General features: G+C 44.3%; 1 protein-coding gene across 3 annotated transcripts in view; it reads left to right on the top strand.

Moving 5' to 3' along the window:
- The window catches only part of TBX15 (T-box transcription factor 15), a 99,782-nt gene that overhangs the window by 70,346 nt on the left and 7,318 nt on the right, over positions 1-22,118 (top strand). For all 3 annotated transcript variants that reach the window (XM_033053460.1, XM_033053463.2, XM_033053462.2), the window contains exons 4-7: positions 1,015-1,186; positions 1,542-1,709; positions 5,067-5,131; positions 12,656-12,753. In XM_033053460.1, the coding sequence (XP_032909351.1) occupies positions 1,015-1,186; positions 1,542-1,709; positions 5,067-5,131; positions 12,656-12,753 (503 nt within the window). The remainder of the gene's footprint in view (positions 1-1,014; positions 1,187-1,541; positions 1,710-5,066; positions 5,132-12,655; positions 12,754-22,118) is intronic.

The following is a 22,118-nucleotide window of genomic DNA, read 5'->3' as shown; positions in this document are numbered from 1 at the left end:
TTTTCCTGGGAAGTAGCAAGATAGTGTTTGATACTCAGCTGGATGTATTTCCTCTTTCTAAGTGTGTTGTTCTAACAACATTGACATTGAAAATACATTTATTTTCTTACCCTTTGTTTCTGTCCTGGTTAGCTTGTGCAGCCACATACGGCAAACTAACAGGAAAGGAAAAGACTCCTCTTTATTTTTTTTCCCTCTTTTTCTTCCCCCCCAAGTTCTTGTGAAAATACAGGAAATGAGTCACTGTTCGTAGGTAAAGACTGGAACATCTTAGCAGAGCTGAGTAGAGACCCAACGAGGGGCAGCACAGAGCAGAATTCAGAGGTGTCAGTGGAACTGTTTGTGAAATGCTTTAGAGGGAAGGAGCTGCAGGACAGGAGAAAAAAGGTGTCTAGGCAAAGCTGTGATAGAGAAATTTTATGGCATATATAGGATGGCTGGATCAGGAACGCAAAATATCTCAAAAGACCAGGAACACAAAAATATTTTTTTCCTCTAACCCCAATGTATGCAACACTATATGGAATTTCCTGTTTTGCAGCATTTCAAACCAGAAATTCTGTTTTATCAATTATTTTACTGGTATTCATTGGATATTGCCCTTTCTGGGTGAAGCCACATGTGTTTTCCAAAGCTTGGTATGATATATAATGCAGATTTCCAGAAATTGCAGGGTATTTATTAATATTTTCAGATAGTACTTTGTTTACCCATATTTTGCAGCCTCTTACTCTGGCTCAGAGAGGGTTAAGGAGCTGAGAAGGTACATGTGGCAGAGTTTTAGATGGAAAATAACTGCAAGGTGGTTTTAATAAGGAATGAAGTCTGAACCAGTGGCTCAGGGGTAATCTGGCTTTCATTTTGAAGGTAGGAGGTTGCAATAAAGCACATTCTGCCCTGACTGCAAATGAGAGCTTGGGGTGCATGAGGGTGGCAGGGGAGGGGGAGCTCTGGACACACTCCTGCAGTGAGTGAGTAGCAACCTTCCTTAGCCACCTACCCTTCCTCTTGTAGGTATGTGTATCACAGCTCCAAGTGGATGGTGGCTGGCAATGCTGATTCCCCAGTGCCCCCGAGGGTTTACATCCACCCTGACTCCCTGGCTTCTGGAGACACCTGGATGAGGCAAGTGGTCAGTTTTGACAAGCTCAAGCTGACCAACAACGAGCTTGATGATCAAGGCCATGTAAGTTAGAAGTTAATCCTAGTGCCTGCTGTCCCAGCCTTGCTCCTCTCAGACTTGAAAGGGTACTGCTGCTGCTTTGATGCTCCTGTGTCCTGTTGGGCACATGTGTCTATGTCTGCTTCCAGATTTATGGAGCTGTTTTTGTGATTTCAGTGCTTTTCCTCAAAATGTTGCCTGACCCTATAAAGCACCTTTCTCTTTGCTCACAGCACAAATGTTGTCTCATGATCTTGTAAGAAAAGGAAAAATTTCTCCATATTACCTCTTACTCCATTCCTGCTTTCTTGTATATCTGGATGTTGTGTAAAATATTTTGGGGGTAAAAATAGTCTGTTTCCTTTTGTTTTCTCTTCAGATAATCTTACATTCAATGCATAAGTATCAGCCTCGTGTTCATGTCATTCGCAAGGATTTCAGCAGTGATCTTTCTCCTACAAAGCCAGTTCCTTCAGGAGATGGGGTGAAAACCTTCAACTTCCCTGAGACTGTTTTCACCACAGTGACAGCCTACCAAAATCAGCAGGTAAACCCTTCATGTTCCTTTTATGTTGTGCATTCATAAAAATATCAGTGTGCTCTTTGTGACTGAGGCACTAACTTCTTTGAGAAACATAGAAAAGTTACACTTTACAGGCTAGAAAAGAAAATGCATGCTCTGGGGTGTTGTGTAGACATGAAGTATCTAGCCAGGAAACCACATTGAAGATAAGATGGCTGTAGCTTTTACTGTAAAATAAGTAACTAAGATCAACTGTAAAGAGGTGGGTTGTGTTCAAATTTCCTTGGTACCTCAGGGTAGAAAACTAGAGTAGCCTATTCTCACTATAATTTTAAGGCAGTAGAGCTGCTGCAGATCAGTTATCTCAGAGATAAAGCAGTTGGGTTTTTTATAGCAGTGAAGGAAAAAGTTTTGAAGAAGCCCAATCTCATCATTTGATAAAATAAACCTGTAATAAATGCATGTATTGTATATAAACTGAAGTTCTCATGCATGACTCTCCTGAGGGATAGGGGTCAGGTGAGGAATCAAGTTATGCACCTGAAATTTAGGAAAGTAGATTTCAGTTCTTCAAGGAGATGGTCAATAGGATCTCCTGGGGGCCTGCCCTTAACAACAAGGTATGGAACAGAGCTGGAAGATCTTTAAGGTAGTCTTCCATACAGGCCAACAGACAGCAGCCCCCAGGAGCCAGAAATCAGACAAGGAAGTCAAGAGACCAGCATGGCTGAGTAGAGACCTGCTGGACAAATCAAAGGCAAAGAAACAAATACACAGGCAGTGGAAACAAAGACAGGTACCCTCTGTAGGGATTGAGTTAGAAAAGGCCATAGCAAAAATAGAACTAGACCTGGTAAGGGTTGCAAAGAATAACAAGAAGGGCTTATGCAGGTAAGTTAACCAGGAAAGGAAGGTTAAAGAAGGTGTACATCCCCCTGATAAACAACGCTGGAAAACTGGTAACAACTGATGAGAAGGCTGAGGTACTTAACAACTCTTTTGCCTTCGTCTTCAAATGAATAGTCATCTCTTCTACATTTTGAAAGGATGGACAGCAGGACAGGGACTGGGAAAGCAAAATGCTTCCTACTGTAAGTAAGGATCAGAATGGAAGGCTTTGGGGTGACCTAATTGCAGCCTTCCAGTACAAGAAGGGAGTCTACAAGAAAGATGGACAGAATTTTTACAAGGGCATGTAGTGACAGGATAAGGAGGAATGGTTTAAAAGTGGAAGAAAGTAGGTTTAGACCAGACATAATGAAGGAATTCTTTACTGTGATGATGGTAAGGCACTGGCACGGGTCGCTCAGAGAAGATGTGGATGACCCATCCCTGGCAGTGTTCAAGGCCATGTTGAATGGGGCTTTGAGCAACCCGATCTAGAGGGTATCCCGGCTCATGGCAGGTGGGTTTGACAAAAAGGTGATCTTTTTGGTCCTTTCCAACCCAAACCATTCTGTGACTTTATGATAACTTGTGTTTGAGTTGGGTCTTGCATAGTTCCCAGTGATGTGGCTTAGTATTGACTGTAGATACCATAAGGAAAAGATATTGCTGCAACAGGATTGCAGTATTTAACCAATTTTTTAAGAATTGTGAATTCTAACAATTTACTGAAAAGTTAGTTTTTAAAAATTTTGCAATGCATAAGAGAGCATCTGTGCAGACAGTGCTCCCATAAGCACTGCTTCTTTTTCTTCCTGTGACTCCCAACTTTTTTTCTCAGTCTGGTCCCCTTGAACTGACTTAAGTAAGGATCCAAAATGGATGAAATCTATTGCAACACACTGGTGGGTTTGCTATCATTGCAGTATGGAAAATTCCCTGTTCCCCCTTGCCCAAACGCAGATACTCCACAAATCTTAACTGAAGATCAGACAAGGAAAGAAGATAGGGAAAGGAGAAGAAATTAAAGGAAATTAGCCTGTCATTCTTCCTTAATGATCAGACTTATAAGACATAATTGTACAGAAAGGAGGTGCAACGGAGGGATCCCTGTGAGGGACTGGTATCATAAGCTGCCTCACAGTAAAGAAACACTGACATTTGTCTCTCTGAATTCCAAATGTTTGGAGATTTTGTTCCACATAACTTGGGAGGCACAATCACATTTTTATAATACCAGTAAAGAGATTCTGGTGGGCTGGAGAAACCTTTTCATTAAAAGCAAATTGAAATCCCCTGAATCTGCCTGCATGCCCTCCAGTGGCTGCAGAGCTTTGCCTTGCTGGGGGAAGTGTTTCTGGAAACAATTGTAAAATGTTAGCAAATCCACCACAGGGATTCCCTCTGCTGTAATTCCATCCTCCACAGAACATATCTGTCTCTGTACACACAAGTCCCAGGACAGCTGCAAAGTCAGGCTAGCGGAAATTAAGTTCACAAATTAAGCTTCTGCAAAAATAGGAGCTGCATTCCAGATCTAAGGTTAATATTCAGAGCAAAGGCTTGGTTCTGACAGAAGCAAAACACCTGCAAATCCCCTTCAGATCAAACTGTATTAAACCAGTCCTGTTTGAGCAGTTTCAGCAAAACCACCTCAAATTTGGTAGGATCTGGAGATCTCGCTCTCTTTTCATTCCAAACATAGGATCTCTAGGATGGGTTGGGATTGACAGAGGGAAGATCTTGTGCTCCACCAGGTTGTGAAATAGCCAACAGGGAGTATAAACCGCAGGCTGCAAGGACAAAATCCCGGTGTTATATTCCATATTTACCAACATGGAATTCAAACTTTAAAAAAAAAAAAGCAGGAAGGAAGATTTCCCTGAAGCACTTCATCTGACTGCTGCCTCCTTTATTTAGAGGAGGACAAAAAAAATTTCCAGACCAGCAAACTCTTGAAGGCCATCCAGTCACTGACCAGAACAACAGCAACTTGTATGTGTGGGTGGCCACCTGATGTGTTTGGGGACTGGAGCCTGTGCTTTGCTTAGCCTTTTCTCTTTAGCATTGTTTGAAGGTCCATGAGTTGCATTCAGCTGCTGGATATCTGGGGTGTTGAGGCTGAGATAACTCAGCAGCCAAATCTGAGCAGGGTGCCTGCTTCCCAAACTACATGGCCATAGATAAATTACAGCTCCTGGGGTTTTACAACTGGTGTGCTTCTACTTCAGGAACAACTTTTCAACCCCAGCATTGTGCCAGGTTTCCTAATGCTACCGTGATTTCTGTCCCTGGTGCCATTTTTTGATAAGCAGATTATCTGTTAATGGATAATGGAAGGGCGAATTTAACAGAGGTGTGGGGAAATGAAAGATCATTGTACAGGTGGCTTAGGCAAGAATGGTAATTAATTATGGTAATTAATCATCCATAATTTTCATTTGTTGAAAGAAAAACATTGAAGAGATCAACTAATTATCTTATTCTTGCTCTTAGATCACCAGATTAAAAATTGACAGAAATCCCTTTGCCAAAGGTTTCAGAGATTCTGGGAGAAACAGGTAACAGAAGCTTTTTTGTGTTTTCTCACCAATCTCTTCCTTCCTTTCCCTGATGAGTGAACAAGGCATATGACTAAAGTTGAGAAAGGCAATTTTTAAAAAATTAAAAACAGAGATAGATAGATAGAAAAATGGGAGATTGCATACTGTAAAACAGACAAATAGGTCACAGCCTAACACTGTGCAAAGTAATTACAGTAATTTCACATCCATAAGGCGCACCGGACTATAAGGCGCACCCCTGGGGAGTCCACAAAATTCACAACTTTGTAGATCATGTAAGGTGCACCGGACTATAAAGCACACATTTTTTTCCCAGCGAGGCTCCGCCCCCAGCTCCCCCTGCTCAGTTGCTGGCCAAGGCCCCGCCTCAACCTGGCAGCCTTGGGCCCCCAGGCCCGCCTGTACCCAGTGGGGCCGGGGCATGCCCGCCACCCCTCCATGCCGCCTCTCCAGGGCCGGGCTATGGCCGCCGCCCCTCTGTGCCCCCTCCACGGGGCCGGGGCGTGCCTGTGGAGGGGCTGTCCTGCCTCCATGGGGCTGGGACGTGTCTGTGGAGGGGCTGTCCTGCCTGCACGGGGCTGGGGGGTACCTGTGGAGGGGCCGTCCCGCCTGCACAGGGCCAGGGCGTGCCTGTGGAGCGGCCATCCCACCTGCATGGGGCCGGGGGGTGCCTCTGGAGGGTCATCCTGCCTCCATGGGGCTGGGGCGTGCCCACTGCCGCTCCACCCTGCCTCCACCTGGCAGCCATGGCCCTGCCGGCTCCCCCCACGGCTTGCAGCTCTCGCTTCCGGGTAGGCAAATTTCTGAACTTTGTCCATCAGATAAGGTGTACTGGACTATAAGGCGCACTTCCGGGCTCTGGGAAAAATGTTAGTTAAAAGGGTACGCTTTATAGTCGTGAAATTACTGTATTCTTTATTATATATGTAGGGTTGGTGGAAGGGCATTTTTAAATTTTAATTTTCACAGGAAATGCATAAACTTGGAGTGCAAATGCTTGCTTTACGTTAGAAGAAACAATGAGTTTCTCATAGGTGTGCAGGATAAAAGCGCAAAAGTATTCTTGTTTTAAATAATTTCAGATTTTTTCCAGCAATGGCCAATTGTTTAACTTTTAATGTGTTGATTAATTTTGCCACGATTTTTATGGAAAAATTAAGTAGAACACCTTAAATATTATTTAGAAGAAATAATATTTTAACAGCACAGTAATTAAAATGAAGCTTTAATCAATCTCCCCATTGTATTAGTAAAAGACGTTACAGAGTTACCAAAAAAGAGTAAGAAAAAAAAATTTCAACTTTTTCTGCCATTCATGAATCCTGCAGCAGAATGTGCAGGAGATCTAAATATTTCAGATCTAAATGATGTAGGTGTGCTTTAAACCAGTGTAACAAATGCTTTAAACCTTAATTATACAATTAGACATATATGACTACATTACAAGAAGCCTAGGGTTGTAAAGCAAAGCTCTGAGTGTGCAGACCAGAGTAAAAGTTGTGTACATAGCCCTCATTTGCTATCCCTATAGGCACTGTAATTCAGTTTTACTTGCATACTCCTGTTGTGTGTGTTTACCAGGACTGCTGTCTCCTTTGTAAGGAGGTTTGCTAAGGTCAGTGTTCATGAATGGGCAACTGCCCTGTGTTTTCCACCACTCACTTTAGCGCTACACTCTCCATGATCACAAAGAAGACATTTAACTGACTTAGAGACTTCCTAGCTCAGCTCCTCTGCTCTCATCTTACTGAAGTTATGTGAAAAGATGTTGCCACTCTCATTTGATCCCCACTGTGATCATCAGTTCTCCTTGAGGCATAAGTGACTTTTATTCTGCTCTCTTGTGTGGGGAAAGTGGTATGTGTCCTCGGTACAAGATCTTCCCCATGTGCACAGATACAGCTGCACTGGGGGCTGGGTTGGGGAGAGGAATTGATACAGTTCCAGGTACATCGTGGGCTATATTAATGTGGAAGGCATTAATAAGGTCCTAGCTCAGTGAATTTGGACAGTTTCCTGAAAATGTTGAGAATTGCTGATCTTTGAGGCTCATTGATTTAAGAAAGGGCAGGAAATTGCTACATGGCTGCAGCTGTGAGGAGGGCTCAGTAAGGCTCTCTGCTGATGTAAAGAGGAATTAAAATCTTTAAGGTATTACACATCAAAGGGAGCAGCCTGAGGGTTTAGGAAGAAAAAAACAGGCAAAGGTATTTGCGAGCATATAGCAGTCAGGCGCCTGCCTCACAAGCAGGGGTCTGGCTGCAGTTGCACTGCTGTTGTCAGCTAGGGGAGGATGCGAATGCTCAGCTGGCTCCTTCCCAGAGGACACGTACACAGATATTCCCATAGGAGGGAGAAAAGCATTAAAGGCCAAGCTGTGTGTGAAAGAACTTTCCATATGGGACTTTTCTTAACTGTGCTGGATGGTTTTTCTCTCCTTTGTGAATTTGTAATCTCATTAGAATCACTGGTCAAAAAACAATTGTGATACTCTGCAACATCCCATGTCCTTCCCACAGCTTCAGTGTACTGCAGTGTATCATACTGTGACTGGAGAAGGCGTCACTGAAAATGTAGGTCTCCTTAGCACAAGAAATAGGATAATTTGAAGAAGGGCCATTTGTGAATCAGCAAGCTAGTAGTATATGCTCAAGGGGTTTCATGTATAATGTCTTAAAAGGAAAAAAAAAAGGTGTAGCAGCAGTAAGAGAAACAGAATTCTGAGGCAGCTCCAGGACATCCTATGCCAGTGACGTTGGATACTGAGTCAGACATTGGTTAGAGTTTGCCAGCAAATGATGGAGGAAAGAACTCCCAGGGCAAAAGCAGGAAAAGCAGAGCATGGTGGAAGAAAAGGAACTCTTAAGCCTCTTCTTTCAGGACATCTCTTTTCTGCTTTATGTTGAGGCTCTTCCCTTAAATGGAGATGGATATTTTTCCTCCACTTATTTATTGTTATTGTTTCACTATTGTCTCCTGCTGCAGGAATTATGGACGTGACTTGTTTTTAAAACTAGCTTCCATTTTAGATATTTTACTTCCATCAGCTTGCAGCCTCCCATTTTATTTTCTTATGACTGTGGTCTCCATCCAGTGCAAGAGTGCTAAATCCTGCTACTCTGGGGATACCCCATCATGATGTGACTGGCTGTATCTATATGGGGGAGCAATCTTTCCCCAGATCCTTTCTTGAATCTCTTTCTGTTATCTTCATGAGTGTCTTTCTTTAGACCTTGCTACCTCAGTCTCTGAGCTGGGAGAGGGAGCACTAAGGTGTTTCAAAGGGAAGGATGGAAAAGCTCGGCAGTTTGCTGATGTTTTGCTGTCTTTGAGGACTCCAACCATGTTAAGTAATGGTGTTCAGCAATCTAACCATCAGCCTTGTTGAGTTGCAGAGGCAGCTTGTGTTTGAAGGCCAAGCCTTAGTTTATTAGAGATTCCCTCTACCTGGTTTTTGGGCCTTCTTCACTTTTTACAAAAGCACATACAGTATTTATAGAAATGCAACAAGAGAAGTTCCTGATTTTGAAAGAGAAGTTTCCTGGTCATGAAAGGATACCCACATGATGTATGAATAAGGCAGGTTATTACTTGGTTGCTTTCCTGAACTTCAAGAGATTGAGAAACCAGTTTTTGACATATGTAGCTCAGCTAGCAGATGTTGGGTAGTGAGGGTGCAGATTTAATGCCACAGAGACTATTTTTAGAGACTGGGTAAAGTTCATCTGACCGTGGGATGCTTGCAGGAGCTCCTTATCCAGGAGGAAACTAGAAAGGAAAACAGTCCAGAAACTCAACAGGGTGATGGAAGAAAAAACCTCTAGTCTGAAGGAAAAAACAGCACTTTCCTTTCAGACGTCGGCAGCTGAGGTGAATAAAAGTTGTTTGTGCTGGAAATACTCTTTGAGCTTTGTCTAGGATAAGAGAGCCAGGAAGGCACAAATTAGGCCAATAGTTTGGCTTCCCCAGCAAACAATGAAGTGATGTCCTGAATCCTACATGCAGTGGAAATGGCAAGATCAGCCACATGGGATGCATTATGGAGGTGCACAGATAGCTCATTTCATTTTTCAGACAATGGAACTGTTTCATTTACTGCCTATTATTAAAAGTTTATAGCACTAAAAATAAAAGAATGAATGAAAAAGCGAGAGCAAAATTTGGATACCTTTTAAAGGACTGACCTTATTAAAAAATGCTGGCACTGAAACCTCTTCTGATTTTTTTTTTAAAACTTCCTTCATAAAGATGGTGTGAGAGGGAAAGGTTTATGACGTGATAGATAGTTAATTTTTCAGTGTAGTTCTTTGGTAGAGAAAGTAGATGCCACATGGATAATGTTCAGCACACTTGGTATCAGCAACCCTCAGCAAAGGCCCTCCAAATTTCCTGCCATTTCAGAAACACTGAAAACAATTATTTTTTTGTTAACATTCATTATAGTCCCAAAATGTCTCTTCATTGGCCAGGTAGGGATTATTTTCCTTGTTAGGAGGTGGAACACACACACACAGAATAGCACTCCAGTATTTCTACTGACTAGGAGAGCACACCAATGTCATAAAATGCTATGGGGGAGACGTTACTAGAGTCGACAGAGATTAAATTTCTTGATTCCCACCTCATCACCTCAACATTTTCTTTCAAAAGTAGGAATACATCACAGACAAAAGAAAGGCTGGGGATAGGATTGTAAAATCAGTACAAAAAGATTGTGTGCCTTCTCACCAAGAGCTGTTTTTAGCATGACTGCATGTTTTTCCTCTGCAAGACTTCATATGTAGTGTGGTAGGTATCTAGCAGGTTAGCACACAAAGCTGCTGTCTCATGGATCTTTGATGCCTGGAAGGATGTGAAAATTCAGTAAGCATGTGTTCTGCTTAGAATCTATTTCAAAACATCCACAGCACTTTTTCTGCATGGAGAAAAAGAGCCCCAAAATCCAGAAACCAAATATTTATAAAAAAGGAAACCAACAAACAAATGGGGAAAAATGTTGGTCTAGTATATAGAGGCTTAAATTTGTGTGTAGGAGAAGTGGGCATAAGTTTGAGCTCTGTCACCCACATGCTCAGAGAGGATGTTTTACACACGTTCAACATATGGAAACTCGTGGGGAGTAAAGGACTCACACTTGGGGCAGGAAGAGCCAGCTGTGGAGTTTGACATTCATTCTTAAGTTGTCTGTGACACCAGGCTGCCCTCAGCATTGCAGGGCAAGGATGGACTGTTGCTGCCAGCAGTCACAATGTGGAAAGAGAAGGGTGACAGGAGCTGTGTTCACAGCAAGGGGGTTGTTGTAGAACTGCTCCCCTGGAACAGGAGGAGGTAGGTCCCTTTTGATGCTGGTGTCTTTCCTTTCCCTGACGTACAGGGCAGGAATAAAGCCGCTTTACAAGCTGCTCTGGCATGCTCAGTGCTGCCATTTACCCTCTTACCAGCTCACAGACACAGTCAAGTCCAACCCTTGAAAGCAGTATATTACTCCAGATTTACTGTTTTGTTTCTTCTTTTTATTGTATCCTGGCTATTCTCTTTCTTTTCCTTTTCTTTTACAAGTAGAAATTATATGGTGTCTGTGAGAACTGCATTGATACAGGGGAAAGTGTTAGATGGAGAACTAGAAACTTTGAATTGTGAGTCAATTGCTGAGCTGATAATGATTTAGGCTCCAAGGAGAGGCAGGGGTAACAGCTTTCATCTGCTTTTAGAGTCTCCATGAGCCACGTCCCATTAGGGACTAGACTTTACTGGAAGGGAGTTGTGAAACCAGAGCTAGAAGCCTAGTGTTGGTAGAGAGTGGGGTTGTGCACCTGGGGATCTAATGACTGAGCCAGACTCTGTGTCCACTGCTTTCAGTAAGTTGGCCTCCCTGCTTCCCCACACAATACTGCGGCAGACACAGAGCAGCTGGAGTAGCACAGCTGGAACTTCCAGTCTGCGTTTTGGATATGTTACGTGGTTCTAATCATCAAGGCAGGTCATTTCAACAACAGGTCTGGTTGCATTGCAACTTGCTCTGGGCATTTTATGCCCCCTGTATATACAGTACCAGAAAGTCTTCCCTCAGTATTCAGGCTGGGGATCATTTCATGAGGCAGCAAAAAAGGTACCATTCTCTTCCTGGCTGTGTGTGTCATGAAGCAGATGGAGTCTGAACATGTGTGACTTTCACAAGCAGGGAGCAGAAGAAATCCTGAGGGTGGTACCAGTAGTCAAAGGGCAGCTTTTGCACACAGCCCAGCTTAGCTGATGGGTTCAAATTGTGCCCTGCCTTGATGCCTCTGAGCTTCAAGAGCTGGCAGAAGCCACTATATTAACCAAATAGTTTTGTTGTAATGTACTCAGCACTAGTATGAGACTGCTATGCAGAGATGTCTTCTGTTTCTACTTCTAACAGCTTAGCAGCTAATAAACACCATGCAACAACCTCTCTTCTAAACCTTCTCTTAAAATACAGAGTTTGGTTTGCCAAGTCCAATGTATTTAAAGCATCCAAGCTTCCGGGGAGACTTTGGAAAGTAAATTGAGTGAGTGGGGCATGTGCAGAAAGACATTTTCAGAAGCAAAAGGCAGCTCCAGTGTCAGCTCAACATCTGATGAGAGTCTCTGGGGATGTTGTGCCTTTTGCATTGAAAGGGGATATGTTCTCACATTTGATGAAGAATCTCTGCTGGTACTCAGTGAGTGCAAGGGCTATAACCTACTGTGGGAAAACAGGCTGAGGAAGGTGAGGAATGAGGGAGAGAGAGGTGTGCAGCTTCCACTGAGGAAGGCACTCCAGTGTGTTTGATAATACACCTATGTCCGCATTGAGGCCTGTGGGACTAAGAGACTTCCAGCAGAGCTACGAGTTTGTGGTGACAACAAGAACAATCTGAGACCCCAGCCCTTCAAGAAGAAAAATTCTCACTCAATTTTTGGCTTTTTCTCTTTGTCTTTCTGGTGAGTTAAGGACCCAAAGCAGATACACCACAGATCTTTTAGAAAGAGCATCTTATTCATTTCCAATCGAAGTCCAAAAGCAAGACAATTCACTTTTTGATAGATTCTTGTTGCACTTTGGAACAGTGTCCAGAACTGCAAAGTGGCAGGGAAAGACAATTTACAAAATCCCTCTGCTTTCATAGTCTGAATCCCAGGCCTCCTTTGTTTGCATGACAACTTATATCCAAAAACCGTGGAGGGCCACTCCATGATAAATTGAGTATGCCTTGAGGAGCTGACAGTTGTGTGTCCTGTGGAAAGCAGATAGAAGACTTAAGATTCTTGCTAGAAAGAAAAAGTGCATCAAAAGACTGTTAGGAGCTTTTGAAATCTTGGGGCTGGGGAAATTTTATAGTACTCTCATGGTCAGCACCTATGCGGGAAGACTCTTTTGGGGAATTTAGAGGTTCCAAGGTGACCTTTCAGTGGCCGCTAGCAGCCTCCCAAGCAATGTCAGGACCTTCTTTCTTCACTGCTTGTATCCCCAGCTCATTGACGTCCTTATTTACTCCTTGTTTCCTTTCCTTTGCACAGGACAGGGCTGGAGGCCATCATGGAGACCTACGCCTTCTGGAGGCCCCCTGTGCGCACGCTCACCTTTGAAGATTTCACCACCATGCAGAAACAGCAAGGTGAGCAAACAAAGGGATTTCAAAGAGATGTAGAAAGAGCAGGAGATGAGGACATAAAAGCAGCAATGCACTTTCCTGCATGTCCAGCGACTGGAATGGGGATGTCACACACATTGTTGAGCTCTTGGCTGAAGTGAGAGGACACAGAGCAGAGAGGGGGATGGAAACAGTTGACAGGCGAAGCCTTATGGGGTGCAATGGAACTTGGGTTCCCTGGTGTCCCAAGAGCTAGAAGGAGGAGCAGGAAGGATTTTACGGTTGGGCAAACCAGCCCAAGTACACAGCATGAGTTAAATATGAAGAGAGCACAGCAAGACTAAGGAAATGCTCAACCATGTCAGACAAGTTTTTCTCCATTCGCAGTTTACATTTGTTATTTGTATGCAAACACAAGGGGAACGGCGGGGGCGGGGTGGGGGTTGCCTCCAGGAAATTTTAGGAGGCCAAGAATATGTCTCCCTTTGGGGTCATGCTACCTTGATTTTAAAACACAGTGGCCTTACCGGAGACATTTTCTGCTAGTAAGAATCTGGGAGGAATTATTAGACATACCAAGTATTCATGCTGTGTCTTTTCATAGCTTTTGCCCTTTACATATCTCATTTATTGGGTAAGGCTTTCATGTCTAGTTTCAGGCCATGTTGCTCTTTTGCTTTTTGCAGGGGTAGGTCTTTCCCATTCACTTCAGTGCAGCTATTTCATGTTAAAAACAGTGATCAATGAGAAAGAGCTATTAAGGCAGCAGCCTGATACTTTTTTTTTATTCCAATGTACATGCAAGAAAAGAAACAAAATGGTGTTCAAATGTGACACCAGCAAAGTTAAACAATCAAAACCAAATGCCTGCCCTGTGTAGAAGATTCTCCAGCCTCTCACATTCAAGTTGACGCCATCCCCCAAACTTCCCTCCAGATCATGGAGGATGGTGTGTTCTCCAGATGCAGGGAAGCAGTGGTGGCTGTTGGGGCTGCCCATCACTAAGGCAGAATCAGAAGGGTGTCCAGCAGAGAAATCTCTTCTTTGCTTGCTGACTGTCCCCCATGCCAGTTCCACATGCAACAGCCTGGGGCCCAGGTCACCTTCTAAATAATTTTTCTGATGGTACATTACAGGAGTAGGACAGAGCTCACTCAGAGTCAGTCACTCACAACTCTGTTAGACTACCCATGCATGGTCTTCACCTGACCACCCAACTCTTCTTGAATAGCACACCATGGGGCAGGAGAGATCTTGCACAAGCTCAGGGACTTGTGTCGAGGAGCACTCGTGGTGGGGCATGTGGTCAGAGTTGGGTTGAAGCAGGGATTTCGAAATGTTTTCATCACCCACCTAAATAGAATCATAACAGCCTCTCCTCCTGGTCACAGTCACTGGAGCTTGTCTCCAATATCTCACTCCCTATTTGGGCTTGCTTGCCTCCCTCCCCTCAGTTATCAGATAACATCCTAGTGGCAAGTGCAACTATTGCTTACGTGGTAAGGTAATATTAGGAAAGGAAAATATTTAATGTATTTTTAGCTTGTTATAGTTTGGCAGCTGAAAACCCAGGAAGCAAGCCAGTACCCTGTAACCTGCAGGCTCTGTGCAGACCACCACCACTGCACTAGAGGCAATAAATCCGAGGGCAGCCCTTAACTGAAGTTGTGTTCACAGGTTGATCTCAAAACCTAGCAACTCATCACAAAAGGGTTTTTGAGCTCTGCATTTAGCCATGTGAAATAATAAATCAGAAATGTTCCAACCCCCATAGTGCTCATCTCTCCAGTAATTGCTGTAACGAGCTGACCCCTAGTCTCAAATATAGGTGCAAAGCTAAAGTGCAAACATGCTCTATTTTAATTTCTGGCCACTAGGACAGCCCCTAAAGGCAAGGACAAATATGCTGGTATGGAGTCCTTGGAATTGCTGGCAGAAAGAGTAAAAATTGCTGAGGTGGCTTTAAGCCACATGTAATATCTCCCTCCAAATATAAGACAACCAGGATATATTGTGCCCACACCTCTTTGTCTCCTTGCTTTCAAGCACATGAACTGGGTGACAGGTGAGTAAATCACTGCTGTTTAAGAGCTGACATCAGCATAAGCTATTGCACCTCAGATCCTCTGAGACTTTACACGGCTGTGACTCGCTCCAGTGTTTTTGCATCTCCCCATGGGGAGCTTCAGTGCTATGAGCTGCATGGTGTCATCTCATACCATTGTATATTTATGAATTAGAAACTTTCAGGGTTTTTTTAAAAATAAACTGATACTTTAATTCTAGATCCCTCTGCTTTCATCAAAGCTGGGTGAATATGTGACAATTCTGAATAAACATTTGAGGAAATGCAAGCTTTCCTTTTATCCCCTGAAATGTTTGTTAGGAAATTGCATGGGGGCTACAGGAGACTTTTGGGAGTAGATGTGTCCCCTGCAGCTAAAGAGGAATGAGTTCTTACTGCAGAGAGACACAATGAAAGCCACAAGAGTGGCCTCATGCCTAGGACTGATGAAGAGCAAGCCATAGTTGTCCAGCCTGTGAGGAAAGAGAGAATAGATAATAGTACTATCTGTGGTGATAGGAAAAAATACACTAGCTTCAAATTACATGAAGTTTAAGGAAGTGCTGTAACAGTTTCCTGTAGGAACTGTGGAATACAGTTTTAATTTTCTAGAGACAGATCCATCCTACTGTAATAGGAAAAACTGCATTTTCTGGGGCAAAAGCTTGGGTCATCAGTAGCATAAATATGGTGTCTTCCTTGCTTTCAAGATAAATTTTTCTGTGCTATGGATTTCTACAGATTTTTAACTTTTCTTTTGTCACTTGGTAATTTTTTCATGCAATCAAAGAGCTATGTGACTTTTCCAAGATTCTTTTTTCTAAAAAATCCAACTGAATTACTTGACCAGGTTAGAGATTTGACTAATAAAAATAACTGTACAGATGTGATGATTTTTTGTAGAGTGTTTCATTTACTGGTACTTGTGCCAGTTTGGAAAAGTTAGTGTGTATACTGAAATAAGGAGCTGACTGATCTCAAAGCTGATAACTACAAATATGCCCTCCAGTTAGGACAATCCCAGTATTACTCTGCAGAGTCTGCTTCCAGCATTAACTTATTTAGAGCTAAATGAATTAATGCAGTTCCTAAGAGTTATAAATCCCAAAAATCCTGTTGAGTGCTCAGTAGTGATGGGGATAAAGGTAGCAAGGGCAATAGGGATTGCTTGGTAAGCTGCAAGCATGCAAACAAGCTTCATTCAAGAGACCTTGAGTTTTCTGCTCTGTTTTTCTCTTTTTGTGGGGTGTTAAGAGCTAAGGACAAATTTCCCCTCATCCACCTTCTTCATACAGTTTTACAGGTTTCTATCTCCCCCTTCTGTGCCTCTCAAAGTGAATAGTGCCAATCATTTAATTTCTCTTTTAGTGGGAACTTTTCCAGGTTCTTAATAATTTATTTAAACACAAGTCTGCACAGAGTATTCCAGACACATCCAAGTGATACAATTATCTAAAGATATTACATTTTTTATCACGTTATCCTTTGTGGCATTCGACCTACATTCTAGTGCTTTGCTCATTTGTTTGGGCCAGGCTTTACGTGGAGCAACGGCTACAGACACACCAAAATTGATACTTAGTGTGCTGGATGCAGCTGTTTCATGCAGGGATTGAATAACTTCCTAATCTGCCCAATGATAGGTTTCAGCTGCCATGCAAACTGGAAAGTTTGATATCGCACCCAGTAGATGCCTGGTACAGCTGAATCTTGTGGTCCATGAGCTTTAGTTGCACATTTTGCCATTGAAGGACAGCATATCAGCAAGTCCCTGCAGGTCTGTGACCTAAGCGGTCACCATGTTGTCCTATCAAGGGAAAGAACATGCTGGTTCTGTTAATGAAATCCCCTGATTTGAGAACAAAACCTCTCTTTTGGAGCACATAATGCAAAAGTATCCACAGCTTTGCAAGAGCTTCTAGGATCACAGTAGATATGCAGCCAGTTTTGAAAGACAGAAGTCCCCCCCTAAGAAAAACCTTTTCATGAAATGCTCTGAAAATGACAGTCCAGGAGCAGCTGACCTTCTGGGGAATGGTATCACCCACACTGCAGTCTACTTACTGCTAGAGAGAAAGGGGGTTTGGGATTATTGAATGCATATGGCAGTGAGATGTGTGGAAAGCCAAGAAACTATTAAAGTCTTTAATTGGAATGTATTTTCAAAATTTAGATTGAACCTCATCCAGATTCTCATTATTAAAAATTTGTGGCTCAGTTTCTTGATTTTAAAAGGGAATGTAAAAAAAAAAAAAAAAAGAGGGAGAGGAAAAAAGAAAATTTGAGTTCCAGTAACTCTGCATTATTTCACTAAGAGTAAAAAGAGCTATGGCTTGCCCATTTGTGATATCCAGTTTCCCACTGATTTTCCAGGATATTGTGATCACTATCAGTGACTGTAAGTTTTGTGGATCTTAAAAGGCACTGGGGAAATATTAGAAGAGTGATCAGTATGTAATCCTTCTTGCAAAAGCTGATTACTTATCAAGAAATGAAAGCAAAGGTACCCTGGAAGTTGGTAGGAAGAAGTATCTCCTAAGCAGAATTTCAGGACCAATATGAGAGTTGCATTATATGATCTATCACTGCAGCACATAAAAATGCACTTCATCATTAAATTACTGTTGCGACACATGCATGCCAAATCCACAGGAGTCAAACATCTTAAATTTGACTGGTCAGCTCTCAAGGCAGCTGTCCTTTCAAATGGGCTCTTTTATTGAATAAAATTTTCACCAGGAACTCCAAAGGGTAGACACGGTAGATTCAACCCCTTCTCCATCCACTTGAGCATCTGCATTGATCCTGGGCTGGGGGTAGAGAGTCCACCTCTTAGAGGGTCTGCAAAATTTGCATTAATACTTCTTGAGATTAGCATTGAAAATTGTTTACAAGAGTACTGGAGGGAAAGAGGGGTGTGTTTCTCGTTGGTAAGACAGTGGGTGCTCTAGAGCAGCATGCATGTACAAACTGAGTACAGGTCCTAATGTCTCCTTCTGAGAGGAGAACAACTTAACTCTGCAGTCTCGTGTCAACAGGGAGTGGAGCTGCTTACATCAATGGAGGTTGAACCACCTACAAATTCATCTGATTGACCCCTTGCCTCCCAAAGGCAGCCGTCAGTTCTGTCAGCAACGCCACCAGGATAATCTGGATACTGCTTCCCTTTTGAAATCAATTGTAAACAGTCTAGGCTCTTGGCAGAGGTCAGATAGCTGAGTGTGGACTCAATTATCTACTCGATTCTTTTGACCTTGAAGAGGAGATTGGAAACAGAGCAATTGTTGCCAGAGTTACTAGGATCAAGTGCTGGTTTCTGCTGCATACTTCAAATGGCTCATAGACTACCTCGTTTAAACAAAGCACCAGGGCACAAACTGTTCCAGCTTCTTCTAGGTTGAGCTGCAGACAGTTTACCTCTAAACAAGGGACATTTTTGGTGCTTCACTGGAAAATTAAAATACCCTCCCAGATGTGACACAAGAAGCTGGAAGTCTAAGTCTATGCCTCTTCCTGATGACCTGAAAGGAACCTTGTGCTCTTGTTTCTCCAGAGAGGTGTTTACTCTGAGTTCCAGTGACTGGAGCCTGTCTCTGCTATCTGATGAGTGGTGATTAGATTTCACATGAATGACTAGAGGTGGGCAATGATACTTTGAAGATTTGCAGTTTCCAAAGAGTAGCACATAATGTTCTTATTAATAGAAAATTTCATGCCCCTTGAACTTGCCACAGTATTTCAATGCTTTTCCTCAGCTGTCTTGATTCTCTGGATATGGATGGGAGTGGAAATCACATGTCCTGAATCATACTTTATGTTCACATTAGAAAAAAGGGTTGGTTTTTACCATTAGGTTTTGAAAATATTTTATCTTGAAGAATGACTGAGGCAAGTTTTATCTCTAATTTTCTGACTGCTCAGTTTGCCTTGCAGAAATTTGTAAGACGTAAAGGGAAGTAAAGTACAGTAATTTCACGAATACAAGCTGCACGGACTTTAAGCCACATCTCTGGGTGTTGGCAAACATTTCGTTCTTTGTCCATAAATAAGACGCACCTGATTATAAGCCACTCTGTTGTTCGCAGTGAGGACCCGTGTTCAACAAAGTTGCCAAATAGTAACAGAACTGTGGCATGGCGGGGGTTACTGGCTCGGCTAAGGCTGTGCAGGCTCAGCCCGCTTGGGGCTGCTGAGGGGGCCAGGTGGCCCAACTCGGTGGGGCCATCCGGCGGGGTCGCTTGGGGCTGGCCGCCGCCTCTGGGCTCGCTCGCCCCGGCCCGGCCCTGCCCTGCCGTGCGGTGGCAGGCAGGGATGGAGCACCCCCGCTCCCGCGGCGGGCAGGGACAGAGCACCCCCCGCTCCCGCCGCAGCGGCGGAGGGTGGGGGCGGAGCCTACCTGCTCCTGCCGCAGCAGGCAGGGACAGGAGCCCCCTGCTTACCCCACGGGCCGCGGGTATGGCAGAACGGAGCCCCAGTCTCCTCCCCGAGCTGTGGGGATGTCAGCACAGAGCCCCCTGCCTCTCCCCCGCCTGAAGGAGGGAACTCCCCTGCCTCCCTCCCCACCCCGCGCTGCCGGTGCTGAGCTGGCCCCACCTGCTGTGCAACACAGTAACCAATTTGTAACAATCGTGAAATCCTGGTTTTTACTGGCAGGTGCTCAGCTTGGCACCCTGGCTGGCACTTCTGGGGTTATAAATGTCAGAAAATTATTCACATATTAGCCGCTCCTGAGTATAAGCCGCATTTCCGGTGTGGGAGCAAAATTTTAGTCAAAATGGTGTGGCTTGTATTCGTGAAATTACTGTATTTTTCTGAGTTGTTCTAGATCTACCATTAATTCCAGTGATTATTGTAATTTGAGGTAAACATATTAAAAAAATTCCTTCTCTGTAATTTGCTCTCCTTAACCAAAATTTCCTTTCATTCCTCACTTTTGTGCCATACAGTACATACTTTCCCCCTTACATCTATTGCTGTAATTATTTTTTTAAAATGTGCCCTGTGAGCTGTATCCCAAAGAACTACAAAGCATTCTTTATGCTTCCTCTACAACCCAGCACTTGGCCAGCAATAGGTTTTGAGTCTCATTTGGGCCTTTTAAAGATTTTACCAGCGGATTCATAATTTGATAATTGGCCAAGGGCTCTAGAGAGAAAAAAGGCAACTACACTCTGCAAAGAAAGAAATGACTCACATTCCCATGAAAATGGGAAGTTTTCATTCCTAAAAATAGGGAAGGAGTGAAGAGAGAGTCCAACATGTCACAGACCAGGTGGCCCTGCTGTTTCTTAGTAAGAAGACAAGGAACAGAAAACAAAGTCGTTTAGTTTTCCAAAGTGGTGAAGAGGGAACTCAGAGGGGTAGTAATGGTGATGAAAAATCTTTCAGTCCTCCTGAAGATTTTCGGTTTGAGTTTTGGAAAGCTGGGATGGGAGCAGAGACCTTGGACTGCCAGTTATACTTGCAAGGAAGTTGCCATGATAGGTGAGAGCAGGAGTGACACCTGATATTGTGGCATTTAGATGTCTGAAGCCATCAAGCAGGACTGAGGCATGTGCTGCTTGAAGCAGAAATGGATCCAGGTTTGTGCTACGCCTGGCTCCAAAAGGACATGAGATCAGATAGTTACAGTGGCACACTCTGGCCTCCTAATCTATTAGTCAGACCACCTGGCAATCTGCACAAATCCTCCCTCCTGACCTCACTACCCCCTCAGATTCCCATCCTTGGAAATTAAAAAATTTAATTTTTATTCTGCAACCAAAGGTGAAGTAACTTGGAAGGAAGAGAGTAAATTTCATATGTCATACTTAGTGTACATGTGTGTGCAAGTGCACAAAATGGGAGTAGGAATTACCTTTTTGTTCAAATTTATTTATTTACTGTTGTGTCTGAAGATAGGACACTGCAAAACACTGGGAAGAGCTGCCCTTTCCTGTGCTTCGAAAGACCCTGTACATATATATCCAAGACTGTAGAGTCATCACAAAACCCAGACCTTTCAGAAATTACTTGGAGTACATCTGCATGGACAGGGTCCTCTGTGCTCCTTGCTGGCCAGACACATGCCAGCTCCTGGCCAGCTCTATTTGGAAAGGTGGAGAGTTGCATTGTCATGGCTCTGTGCCCAAATCAATATAAACTACCTCTCAGGCGGGCTTATTTACTCAACTAAAGTGCCAGGAGGAGAGTTGTGAGCCAGGTGAATGACTTGTGGCCACAGTCCTGTTTTCCTGCACCCCTAGGGTCTTGAACACATACAGTAATTTCACGAATACAAGCCGCAGCAATTTGACAAAAATTTTGGTGGAAACCCGGAAGTGCGGCTAATACTCGGGGGCAGCTAATATGTGAATAATTTTCTGACATTTACAACCCCAGATGTGCCAGCCAGGGCGCCAAGCCAAGCACCTGCCAGTAAAAGCCGGCATTTTGCGATTGTTAGAAAGTGTTACTCTGTTGCCCTGGCTCCCTGCAGGCAGCACGGGGGGTGGGGAGCGAGGCAGGAGAGCTCCCTCCTTCCTTCCTCTGCCACAGCCTGGGGGAGAGACAGGGGGACCCCGCACCGCCATTGCCGCAGCTCGGGGAGGAGGGGGGAAGCCCGCGCCGCCATTGCCACAGCTCGGGGAGGAGGGGGGAGCCCGTGCCGCCATTGCCGCAGCTCGGGGAGGAGGGGGGGAGCCCGTACCGCCATTGCCGCGGCTCGGGGAGGAGAGGGGGTGCTCTTCCCCCGCCCTCTGCCGCCGTGGTGGGAGCAGGGGGTGCTCCGTGCCCGGCCGGTGCCGCGGCGGGAGCGGGGCTGGGGCGAGCGAACCCAGAGGCGGCGGCCAGCCCCGAGCAGCACCACCGAGCTGGGCCACCTGGCCCCATCAGCAGCCCCTAGCGGGCCGAGCCTGCACAGCCTTAGTTGGGCCAGTAAACCCCCTGCCATGCCGTGATTCTGTTAGTATTTGGCAACTTTGTTGCACGCGGGTCCTCGCTGCGAACGACAGAGCAGCTTATATTCAGGTGTGGCTTATTTATGGACAAAGAACGAAATATTTGCCAACACCCAGAGATGTGGCTTATACTCAGTGCGGCTTGTATTCATGAATTTACTGTAACTATCAGATGATGAAGATGCCAACATCTTGGACAGGTGTCAGAAGAGGGGCTGCGGCTCCTCCAGGAGATAGATAGGTGAGGTCGTGCACCTATCAGTCCAAGCATATGTTCATGTATGGAGGTGGAAGGAGATGGCCTGGCTGAGACTGTGGGCTGTGGGCTGGGCACAGTCCTGTGAGCTCTTTAAAGCCTGCAGACTGTGGGCTGGCCGTGCTACCCC

Source organism: Catharus ustulatus, chromosome 2, assembly GCF_009819885.2.
Source record: "Catharus ustulatus isolate bCatUst1 chromosome 2, bCatUst1.pri.v2, whole genome shotgun sequence".
NCBI lineage: Eukaryota > Metazoa > Chordata > Aves > Passeriformes > Turdidae > Catharus > Catharus ustulatus.
Note: the sequence above shows the minus strand (reverse complement) of the source record. Positions and strands in the feature narration are given on the sequence as shown.